The sequence below is a fragment of the Acinonyx jubatus genome, chromosome B2 (genome assembly GCF_027475565.1).
Source record: "Acinonyx jubatus isolate Ajub_Pintada_27869175 chromosome B2, VMU_Ajub_asm_v1.0, whole genome shotgun sequence".
Taxonomy (NCBI): Eukaryota; Metazoa; Chordata; class Mammalia; order Carnivora; family Felidae; genus Acinonyx; species Acinonyx jubatus.
Window position 1 is genome coordinate 144,397,598 of NC_069385.1, and position 12,676 is coordinate 144,410,273.

General features: G+C 42.6%; 1 protein-coding gene across 5 annotated transcripts in view; it reads right to left on the minus strand.

Moving 5' to 3' along the window:
• The window catches only part of GPLD1 (glycosylphosphatidylinositol specific phospholipase D1), a 64,672-nt gene extending 54,026 nt beyond the window's left edge, over positions 1–10,646 (minus strand). For 2 of the 5 annotated variants that reach the window (XR_008298777.1, XM_027040415.2), the window contains exons 1-3: positions 10,330–10,646; positions 9,863–10,138; positions 7,565–7,620 (exon numbers count right to left, since the gene is read on the minus strand). Coding sequence is in view for 3 of the 5 variants with exons in the window: in XM_027040415.2 (XP_026896216.2) it covers positions 7,565–7,620; positions 9,863–9,959 (153 nt within the window). In the remaining 2 variants the exon portion in view is untranslated. Of the gene's footprint in view, positions 1–7,109; positions 7,287–7,564; positions 7,621–9,862; positions 10,139–10,329 lie in introns of those variants that run through there. The other 3 variants (XM_027040414.2, XM_027040412.2, XM_053223206.1) reach the window with 3 other exon arrangements.
• Between the last annotated feature and the right edge of the window lie 2,030 nt (positions 10,647–12,676).

Here is a 12,676-nt window from a genome sequence, read left to right on the forward strand (position 1 = left end):
AACAGCCTCTCTACTGCAGCCAAACAACACAGAAAAGACTGTGGCCCCGCCTTTACCAGGACTTTCATCTGTGCTGTCCTGTCTTCCATCCCTATGCCTCAGGGTGAGTAGAAACCATGGGGAGATCCTAGACATACAATCCCAACTGGCAGTGACATGGCACCTCACCCCATCCCCACTGGGTGGGACCAGAAAAGGCCCAGGGGAGAGCAGGACGTTCACCACCAAAAGACACACACCCCAGCATCTGTAGAGGCCACGGTGAGGAGCAGTATTAGGTACTTCTACCCCTCCCAGCCAGGGAGGCATCAGTGGAGACCCCAGGGGGAACCTTGACCTCTACCCCCAGTTGGCAGTTAGGAGAGTTAGGAGGTGGGTATCCGCCCACTGCAGACCCCTCCCAAAGCGGTGCTGGAAGAAGTCAGCTAAAATAGAAGGTTTCAGGGGGGGCTGAAACCTGGGGGCTCAGCCGGTTAAGCGTCTGACTTGGGCTCAGGTCATGATCTCATGATTTATGAGTTCAAGCCACACATTGGGCTCTGTGCTGACAGCTCAGAGCCTGGAGCCTGTTTCAGATTGTGTGTCTCTCTCTCTCTCTCTCTCTCTCTCTCTCTCTGCCCCCACCCCGCACTCGTGCTCTCTCTCTCAAAATAGACATTTAAAGAAATGTCTCTCTCAAAATAGACATTTAAAGCAGCCATCATAAAACTGCTTCAATCACAAACACACTTGAAACAACCCGCCTCCCCCAGCCACCACCAAAGCAGTCTCAGGAGAGAAATATGTGAAGAACAGCCAAATGGAAATCCTAGAAACGAAAAATACAATAGCTGAAATAAAAGTTAATATCACCAGAAACCGTACACTTGACATTGTGAGCCTTCTTTTTTCTAGTTAATTTATTTTTTTAAGTTTATTTTTATTTTTTATTTTTTGGAGAGATTGAGCATGCATGAGCAGCGGTGCGGGGGCAGAAAGAGAGAGGGAGACAGAATCCTAAGCAGGCTCCATGCTGTCAGCGCAGAGCGTGATACAGGGCTCAAACTCACAAACTGTGAAATCATGACCTGAGTGGAAGTTAAGAGTTCTATGCTTAACTAACTGAGCGCCTAGGTGCCCCGACATCGTTAGCCTTCTGATACAATCCAATGAGAATACAGCATCACCTCCATGTTCTATGATATTTCTGTCAAAAAATAACCTGCAATGGGTCTATCATGGAGAACCATCAGACAAAACCAAATTAAGTTGCATTCTAAAGAGTTATTGGACTTTGCCCTTTCCAGAATATCAAGGTCATTAAAGACAAGGTGGGCCTGAGGAACTGTTGTAGGTCACATGGTGCTGGATTGGTTCTGGAACCATAAAGATTATTGAGACACAACTGGTGAGATTTGAATGAAACCTGAGGATTGGGTCAAAGTGTTGTTCAGTGTTGATTTCCTGACTGTGATTATTATGCTGTGGTTACATAGGAGCGTCCTTGTTTTCAGGAAATACACAATGATGTGTTAAAGGATAATGGGTATCCCATCAACAACTTACTCTCCAATGGTTCAGGGGAAAGAAATCAATATGTATAAATAATGTGGAATTGCATGAAATCTCTGGACATGAAAGATTCCGTTTTCCTGTCCAATGAATGAACTCTTGAACTGGGCCAGAAGCAGCAACTATTTGCAAGCAGTTGCTCATAAAATTTCAACAGGGCAGCAAAGTTAATTAATACATAGGAGGACAGTTTTAATTGATAACACCAATAATCAAGAAGATAGTCATCAGAAATTGTTCAACTGGTCAGCACCAAATTAGCAGGGTTTTTCCTTCTCTCCTTTATCTAAATCATGGAATCACCCCTTCCTTTTTCCCTCATAAACACTCCTTGGTTTCCCTGAATGAGCAGCACACTTTTCTGGTTATTCTAGAATCTGTACTCTCCCAATTGCAATTCTGAGACTCAAATAAAGACCTTTGTTCCTTTTCAGTTCCACCTCCTTTCCTTGGTTGACAACACAAAGGATAAAAAGGGAAATATGGTAAGTTGTCAACAATTAGGGAAACTGGGTAAAGGGCATAAATGAATTGCCTGATTTTCCAGCTTTTCTATTGGTCTTTAATTACTTCCAAATGAAAAGTTAAAATATAGAACTGGTTGATTGAATTATGGTGCATTATGGATAACAGAAAAATATGTATTTGTTCTCAGTGATTCTGAAGTTCTCTACTGACATGGAAAGACATCACCAATATATTAAATGAAAAATAACAAGGTGCAGTGTGCAGAGTGTAATTTGGTGGGGTGAGGGTTGTACGAATAAATGAAGAGATGACACCCAGAATGATATAAAGCCAAGTGTTAATGCAGGTAGTCTCAAAATTTTTCTCTGTGGTGAGCATCTATCAGTTCTCTAGTTGGAAAAGAAAAAACCTCTTCTATGGGCAGGTAGAAGGAAGAAGGGCAGAAAGGACAGCAACAAAGCAAATAACTACCGTTGCTATGATTTCATGGTTAAAACACCACATTCTGTATTCTTATAGAACATAAATACATATAATAAGTCCAACCATAACAGTGTGAAATTAGAAATTATAAGAAAAACTAGGGGGGAAAAAAAACACATGGAGACCCAACAACATGCTAGTGAACAACCAATGGGTCAATGACGAAATCAAAGAAGAAATTAAAAAATACATATGGAAACATACATAATGGAAACAATGACTGAAAATCTTTGTGGAGAGCCCCTAGCTTGCTCAATCAGTGGAGAGTGCCACTCTTGATCTCAGGGTCAATGAGTTCAAGCCCCACATTGGGTACGGAGCCTACTTGAAGAAATCTGGGGCGCCTGGGTAGCTCAGTCGGTTGAGTGTCCGACTTCGGCTCAGGTCATGATCTCGCACTCTGTAAGTTCCAGCCCCGCGTCAGGCTCTGCAGACAGCTCGGGGCCTGGAGCCTGCTTCTGATTCTGTGTCTCCCTCTCTCTCTGCCCCTCCCCTGCTCATGCTCGGTCTCTCTCACTCCCAAAAATGAATAAATATTAAAAAAAAATGTTAAAAAGGAAGAAATCTTTGAGGTGCAAAGTTTATAGCAGCTCTAAGTGGGAAGTTTATAGCAGTATAGGCCTACTATAGGAAACAAGAAAAATCTCAAGTGAAGCATCAAACCATACCCCTAAACGAACTAGAAAAAGGACAGATAGAGACTAAAGTTAGTAGAAGGAGATAGTAAAGATTAGAACCGAAATAACTGAAATAAATAAATCAATGAAACCAAGAGCTAGTTCTTAGACAAGATAAAACAGAATTAATAAACCTTTAACCAGACTCATCAACAAAGACAAGTACTCAATGAGTAAAATAAGAAATGAAGGAGAAATAGCCAACACCATAGAAATACAAAGAATTATAAAATACTATGAAAATTATATAACAAATTGGAGAAACTAGAATAGAAAAATTCATAGAAACATAGTCTTCCAAAATTGAATCAAGAAATAGAAATTTTGAACAGACCAATTATTAGTAACAAAATTGAATCTGTAATCAAAAAACTCCCAAACAAAATTCCAGGACTGGATGGCTTCACAAGTGAACTCTACCAAACATTTAAAGAAGAGTTAATACCTATTCTTCTCAAACTATTCCAAAAAGTAGAAGAGGAAGGTAAATCTCTAAATTCATTCTATGAGGCCAACTTTACCCTGATACCAAAAGCAAAGACACTACTAAGAGAACTACAGGCCAGCATCTCTGATGAACCCAGACACAAAAGTCCTCAACCCATATTAACAAACCAAATTCAATAATATGCTAAAAGGATCATTCCATGATCAAATGGGATTTATTCCTAGGATTCAAAAGTGGTTCAATATTCTCAAAACCAATGTAGTAGGTCACATTAACCAAAAGGATTGAAACCATATGATCATCTCAAGAGATCCAGAAAAAGCATTTGACAAAATACAACATTTGTTTATGATAAAAACTCTCAGCACAGTGGGCGTAGAGGGAACCTACCTCAACATAATAAAGACCTTGTAGAACAAACCCACAGCCAACATCATACTCAGGAACAAGACGAGGATGTCCTCTCCTACCACATTTATTCACCATAGTACCGAAAGTTCTAGATGCAGCTATGAGACAAGAAATAAAAGCATCCAAACTGGTAAGAAAAAAACTGTCACCATTTGCAGATGATAGGATATTGTATATAGAAAACCCTGAGGACTACAAAAAAAAAAAAAAAGAAAAACTATTAGAGTAAAGGAATTCAGTAATGTTATAGGATACAAAATTAATATGCAGAAATCTGTAGCATTTCTACATGTGAATCATGAAGTAGCAAAAAGAAAAACTGAGAAAACAATCTAATTTATGATTGCACCACAAGGAACAAAATATCTAGGAATAAACTTAACCAAGGAAGTGAAAGGCCTATACTCTGAAAACTATAAGACATTGATGAAAGAGATTAAATAGGACAGAAATGGAAAGATATTCCGTGCTCATGGATTGGAAGGATTAATAATGTTAAAATGTCCATATGACCCAAAGCAATCTTCAGATTTAATGCAATCACTATCAAAATACCTATGGCATTTTTCACAGAACTAAAGCAAACAATCCTAAAATTTGTGTGAAACCACAAAAGGCCTCAAACAGCCAACGCAATCTTGAGGAAGAACAAAGCTGGAGGAATCTTGGAGTGTATCCAGATTTCAAGCTGCACTACAAAGCTGTAGTAATCAGCCCAGAATGGTACTTGCACATAAACAGACACATAGGTCAACGGATCAGAACAGAGAGCCCAGAAACAAACCCACACATATATGGTCCATTTCTCTATGACAAAAGAGTCAAAATGTACAATGAGAAAAAGACGGTCTCTTCAACAAACGGTACTGGGAAAACTGGACAGCTATGTGCCAAAGAATGAAAACGGGCCACTTTCTTACACCATACACAAAAATAAACTCCGAAAAGATTAAAGACCTAAATAGGAGAGCTGAAACCATAAAAATCCTAGAAGAAAACATAGGTAGTAATCTCTTGGGCATTGGCCTTAGCAACATATTCATGGATAACTCTCCTTGGGCAAAGGAAGCAAAAGCAAACAGAAACCATTGAAACTACGCCAAAACAAAAAAAGATTTTGCGCACGCACGCACACACACACACACACACACAAAGACAAGAAACACACAAAAGAACTCAATAAAACAACAAAGTAACTTACTGAATGGAAGAAGATATTTTCAAATGATGCATCCCATAAAAGGTTAATATCTAAACAACATAAAGAACTTACACAACTCAACACCAAAACAAAACATCAAACAATCCCATTAAAAAATAGGCAGAGGACTTGAAAAGACATTTTTCAAAAGAAGACCTACAGATAACCAATACACAGATGAAAAAATGTTCAACGTTACTAATCACAGGGAAATGCAAATCAAAGCCACAATGAGATATCACCTCACACCTGTCAGAACAGCTAGAGTCAAAAAGGCAAGAAAACAGCAAGTGTTGGCAAGGATGTGGAGAAAAAGGAACCCTTGTGCACTGTGGGTGGGAATGTAAATTGGTGCGGCCACTGTGGAGAACAGTATGGGGTCTCCTCAAAAAATTAAAAATAGTATTGCTATATGACCCAGTAATTCTGCTACTGGGTATTTACCGCCCCCCCCCCCCCGCCTGCCCCGCAAATGAAAACAGTGATTCAAAACGATGTATGCAACCCTATGTTTACTGCAGCATTATTTACAAGAGCCAAACTATAAAAGCAACCCAAGTGTCTATAGATATGTGAATGGATAAAGGAGAGGTGATTATACACACACACACACACACACACACACGAATATTACTCAGACAAAAAGAAAGAATAAAATCTTGAAATTTGGGATAACATGGGTAGACTCCACGGTATTGTGCTAAATGAAATAAGTCAGAGAAAGAAATAGCATGATTCCACTTCGATGGAAATGTAAGAAACACATGAACAGACAGACTCTTAAATACAAAGAAACTGGTGGCTGCCAGGGAGAAGGTCATGGACGGGAGGGGATCAGCAAAATAGGTGAAGGCGATTAAGAGGTACAAACTTCCAGTTATAAGACATGGAAATGGAAAGTACAGCACAGGAGATACAGTCAACAATATTGTAGTAATGCATGGGCACGCGTGGTGACCACACTTAGCACGGTGAGCACTGAGTAAGGTATAGAATTGTCGAATCGCGATGCTGTACATATGTAATGTAGCATTATAGATCAGCCACATTTTAGTACTAAGAAAACAATGGGAAAAAAGTAGCAGGGCAATAATGACGCCCAATGTGAGGTCAGTTTGCTGTTTTTACAGTTCTTATAAATTAATGAACTGATTTTCTCCACTTGATGCATTATTCTTTTTGTGTAAGTCAAATCTTTAAAGAGAAAATATATTAACAAAAGATAACCCCAGAACCAACAAAACTCCACAGAGCCTGCCCCTAGATCTCCAGCCTGTGGGGGACAGTCTAGGCACACAGCTGGCATCCTTCAGGCCACTTCCTTCTGAATCATTTCACCAAACTGTACCATTGAGTCCAGAAGTTACCGAAGAGCAGGTTTGAATAGGGAGAAAATGATACTGCAACAATTCCCACATACAGAGAGATATAAAATAGATCAAGAAAAGGGATTGGATAGTATCAGAAAAGGTGAAGTAATCCTGATCTTCATAAATTGAAAGCTGAAGGGTAAGCACTCAGGGCACTTAGTCATTTCTGATGACGACATGACTCTTTGCATCAGGGCGGATGCAGAGGGGAAGGATCGGTGTCCAGTTCATGTTTCAAATTAAGTTAGTGACACAAGCACGAATATTTCTACTAGAAAAATCGCTCTGTACACACTCAGGATTGATCGTTCGCATGATCAATTAGGCAATCTTCCTCCTCCCCCTCTTGCCTGGCTGCTTTCCACCAGGGTCAATGAGGATAACCAACTGCTGTTGAAGTGTCAAGAAAGTCAAAACTAACGTCTAAACGAGGCATGAAGATATGATAGATTTCAGTTATGTTACCATCCTGCTTTCCATACTGAATTATCGGGACTTACTGGCAATAATTGGATCCAATCCTGACATCAGGAGCAAATGTTAACCACTCTTATCAAATGGAAGTACTTAATCCTCTGTCACAGCACACTGTTTAGCTATAGAACTAGCAATAGTGTATAGGGTCAGAATGGGTGCAGTCGATTTGAGGACAGGTCCAGAGAAGCCACCAGATGGTCCTATGAAGAATACAGTAGGAGGAGCCGTCAGAAGAGCCTCTCAACATGGACTTCTGAAGAAATCCTTCCTGCTCCTTGTACAGATGCAATTTTTATACAACACACAGTCAGGAGGTGAGAAATAATTTATCTCAGGTGTGGCTTCTCTTTGTAAAAACAGTAAGACGCACCATTCTTAGACAATTCTTTCTCAGTTTCTCATATTATGATTTGTCATTAATGTTTTTTGGCACCGATGGAAGAAAGTTAATGAGCGAGAGAAAAAGTAAACGTTATACCTCTTTGTAGTTAATTCTCCCATCTTGAAGGTGAAGAAACTCCAGAGCTCTGTGTCCTGAAATATTAAATCAATTAAATTCAACTGTAACTGAAAACAGAACTTACTCGAGATATTTTAAAAGGAAGATGTAATTTTGCCGTTGTAACTGTCAAGGAAGTGGGAAATGGAAATTAAGTGTGTACGCACTAGTAATTTTCATCAGGCATAAGATTCTTATGATGTTTATTTTGTTAAACTACAGATCAAATCCGCACGGGGATTTGAACTTTCTACTTAGGTAGCACTATAGACCTGGCTAGGCTAGCTAGCAGTTCCCACCTAAGTAAAGTTAAGTAAATAATACCCACCTTACAGGTTTGTTGAGAGAGTCACACAAAATAAATGCTGTGTGATGAGCACAATGGCTGACACACACTAGGAGCTCAGTAAACAGAAGGTGTCATCATTGTATTTTGCCTCAACAACCCACTGAGATAAATAAGCCTAAGCAGGAAATATGACACATGGCCGAAAGCATGGAATGAATCAATGACTCTCAATTTTTTTTCCATCAATTAGATGGACCAAAAAAAAAAAAAAAATCATCTCAGGTCACCTGCTCCACCCACATGCCCATACACCCACACCCTGAATCTTCTTAGAATCTAGAAGATGAACATGCCTTGTGAAGTCACTTCCAAGGGTGATACCTTATTTTTTATTGTGCATCACATCCAGTTTTATAATCCATACAAAAACACAGCCACTACTAGAAGCATTAATACTATACGATACAAGCTCACAGCCCACACAAATGACCTGTGTAGAAGATTCCAGTGATTTACAAATCCAAACCACTGAATGAGGCCAAATCTAATTAACTTGCCTGAATGTCAACCTTCCACGCAGGCTTTATAGAAAAAGTGAAAATAGGAACCAAGACATTTATAAAACCCTCTAATTAGTAAATGTCGGAGTTTTGTCTTTTACATAAAAATCTTCAAAATCTGGGGCACCTGCGTGGCTCAGTCCGTTGAGCGTCCAACTTCGGCTCAGGTCATGATCTCATGGTTCGTGGGTTTGTGGTTTGTGCTGACAGCTCAGAGCCTGGAGCCTGCTTGGGATTCTGCTTTCAGCCCACTTACAGTTTTAGCCAATTTCAGTTTCACAGACCTTACACTTGGAAAATACTTTTCAAATTCATTGGCAAGTTTGGCTTCCTTACTCTACAGGAGAGGAACAGAGAGGAAATGAACTGCTCTTGTGGCACGTACTTAGTTTACAGAGCTGGTATTAGAACCTTGGTCTAATTCTCTTTTCTGTTGTTTCCTGACTCTCGCTAGCAATAAAGGTTTTTGGGAAGAATGCTGGACTGGCTGTCAGGACAGCCAGTCCCAGGCCAGCCCACTAACGAGCTAGCTGGGAGATTCTTCTACACCCATGTCCTTGTACGTGAACCGCAGGGACTGGTCTCAGTGACCTCTACTGCCCTTCCAGACAGTAAAATTCTGTGATCATAGGTTCTTGGGCGCTAGAACTCAATACCTAGGTCTATCCTGCACTGATAAGTTTTCACACTTTATTTGTAATGTTGTTCTGCTTTGGACCTTCTGGAAGTGGCCTAACTAGAAAATATTATTGTTTTTATCTAAAAGTAAACCCAGACATCAGGTATTACCTGAAATTAATCCGAAAATTGTTACAGAATATAATCCCATCTGCTTAGATTATAAAATGGCTGACTTTTTCCAGGAGTTAAAAAATAGTACAAATGCCCTTCGTACGAGAACTGAATGTACTGTGCACCAATATCCGATACTCTGCCTGTAGCCAGTCCTTCCCAGCTGCTGTCCTCATCCTGGGCACCTCTAATGCCAGTGGCCAAGCTCCCTCGCATCCTTCCCCTCCCTGCAGCCAAACCCTTGACTCAGGGGATACACTCTTGGGGCCACAAGTGGCCTTTCCGCACACTTGGAAATACAAAACAACAAAAATATCTTCCCCTCTCTTACAGAATTCCACGCATCTTTCTCCTCTCTGCATTCGATCAGATGTTCTGCTTCTGGGCAGCCCCCAGGTCATCCAGCTCGTCTGCCCACCCAGAGCAACAGCCAGGGACCGTATCATCAAAGATGCATCGTTGCCAGGCTTCCTGCCCACCCCTGACTCGGGTCACAGCCCGAGCTCTCCACCCCCTGGCTGCTGGCTGCAGCCGGGGGAACTTGTTATCAATACACAGGACCGACTGTACATCTCTTCCTCAACGCCTTTAGACGGATTTAGAGTCCTAATAGCACAGCAAGGTGCTGGCACTTACCTATCTCTATGTGCGTGGAGATGCCACATGGTGAACCTCTCGGACACAGGGAGCCCAGTGCGATCAGCAGCCCGGGCCAGAACCTGCACGCAGACATGCCCTCGTTCCTCACCACTCCGGTGACACGACGTGTCTGAAATCCAGGCCCAGGCTCCCTGCTTTCCCTCTAAGCGGGTCACCGACACGGGAAGCCCAGCGTCGTTTCAAAATAATAACACTGCCCAGCAAACTGTTTAACTACGGTTTAACTTCACCAGAACAGCAAACAAACTCCACCTAGGAGGGGGGAAAAAAAAAGCCATCAACCCAAATCTGAATGTCCTGAGGTTGAAGCATTGCCACTTTCTGACCCAGGGGGCCTCCAGATTTCTTTTTAACATGAAATTTGTATGGTGACACTAGCAAATTTTTTCTCCAAATATTCTTTGCTTTCTTAAAAAGAGAGAGAGAGAGAGAGAGAGACTCACCTGTCTATATTGACAGTCAACATCCCCTCACAAGGGCTGATCTCTCGGGCATCGTTTCCACACACGTATCAGGTGCCCTGCGTCCTTGGCCTCCCAAGCCACAAGTGCTGGGAAGGCTTTTATGACAATCAGCTGGCACCAGCTTCTCTTTCAGTATTTGGCAACAGATACCAACACCTGCAAGGGGATTACACAAGAGCAACCACTCCTGGTCTCTCCACTTCTGGTTGCTCTTATGGGGCTTATCTTGAGCCTGTCGCACGGTCAGATTTCTGCACCCCAAGAAAAGATATCGATTCCACTGGGGGCAGGAGACGTGGGACCGATTTAAGACTGGGAAACAAGAATTCAGAAAATGCTAGGCTCAGAATCCACCTGTCACGAAGGATCTAATCTACAGCACTTAATCCATGGGAAAAATTACGTGACACTCTCAAAGCTCAAATTGTGCATAAGATACGGGAAAAGCAAGGAAGGAGATCCTAAAAGGGTGGGCAGAAACCATACTCATGCTCAGGCGAGCAAATAGAAGAGAAGATAGAATGTGGGATGATCTGAGATCCTTAGAGGCCTGCCAAGTTTCCCCTGTAACCTTAGCTCAGCCACCGGCCAGCCCCAGAGAAAGGAAGCCCACAGCTGTGGGCTCAGCCATGAGGGCACTGGGCTGGGCTGCTTCTCACTGCTTTTCGGCCAGAGACCTTTAATTGACATGGTTTGTCTGGCTAACAGGGTGCTTTATAAACCTAGGTCTAGGCTCCTCCTTACTCCAAGTGGGGGAGTGGATGGGCAAAGGGGAGAAGTAGAAGGTGGAGGTGCCCAGGACAAGGGCACGTGACAAAGAAATTTCCTGGGTACTGATGGTCTTGCCCTCGCGGGCCCTGGTGAGCGATCACACCCATCCAGGCTCTGGGGGACATCCTAGGCAGCCCAGGAGCAAGACAGGAACCAGGGGGGGGAATGTGCTCCCACTCTGAACGGGGGATTGCACAGGGCACTAGACAGAGAAGGGGAGGCCAACAGCATGAATTTCCTCGGCCTGTGGCCTTTATGGGCCCCTTCCTTCATAAGGATAGAAAAATTAGATTTTACACTGGCATTGGCCTAAGTATTAATACTTATTAATAGTTAGCTATTAATGGTTAATATTAATCATATTAAAGTTCACTTTTTTCCTGATTTTTATAAGAAATAACAGTTTTGTGTGCCCCCAAAAGTATCATGGGTTCTAGGCAGTATGCCTTTTGGAGAAGTGAGTGGACACTGTTGAAAACAGAACCTTACAAAGATAAGCAGACAGGGGCGCGTGGGTGGCTCGGTTGGTTAAGTGTCCGACTTCGGCTCAGGTCATCATCTCACAGTTGGTGAGTTTGGGCCCTACATTGGGCTCTGTGCTGACAGCTTGGAGCCTGGAGCCTGCTTCAGATTCTGTGTCTCCCTCTCTGTGCCCCTCCCCTGCTCACGCTGTGTCTCTCAAAAATAAATGTTAAAAAATTTTTTCTTAAAGATAAGAAGACAAACCGCAAGAGACTCTGTAAGAGAACTGAGGGTTGTTGGAGGGGAACTGGGTGGGTGGGGATGGGCTAAATGGGTGATGGGCATTAAGCAGGGCACTTTTTGGGATGAGCACTGGGTGTCATATGTAAGAGATGAAACACTGGATTCTACTCCTGAAGCTAAGACTATACTGTATGTTGAGTTTAAATTAAAAGAATTTTTTAAAAAGATAACCAGACGGACTTGGGGTGGAGAGAGGCAGTCACCGTTGCCCCAACAAAACGCGTTGCCCCAAACGCAAGACAGCAAGCTGTCAGTAGGGCTCCCTCTGCGGGCGGCAGGTGGAAACACACCAAGTCCCCAGTCCCCCATGACACCCACCGGCCAGCACTCCCTTCCAGGGCCCCTCTCTCCCGTTCCTTCAGAATACAGAAGGAAATAGCGAACCCACACACACAAAAGATTAAATTCTGCCGTTCCCACTTCTGCTAGATGTGACGGACTCCAGACTGAGTGACGCCGACTCAGGAAAAACCAAAGTCAAAATCTAAATGCCTGGGCATTTTACAAGTAAGAACCCAACGTCCTAGAGAAAGGTGAAGGGCCCACAGGCTCCGGAGAGGCCACCAAGAGACTCCACTCGGTAGGTGGGGAGAAGCAGAGAGATGCCAAGAGTAGGGGTCCTAAATCAATGCATAGAATGGGGCTTCCCTTGAACCCACAAATTCCGAAGATAGCCCTATTTCTATTTGCATCCTCATGAATGCGGAGGTTCCCTTGCTGCTTCTGGAGTTGTATGCTCTTGTCTACTTGTGACTCTCCTTCGGTTGATTCGATTCTGACAAATGGTCCC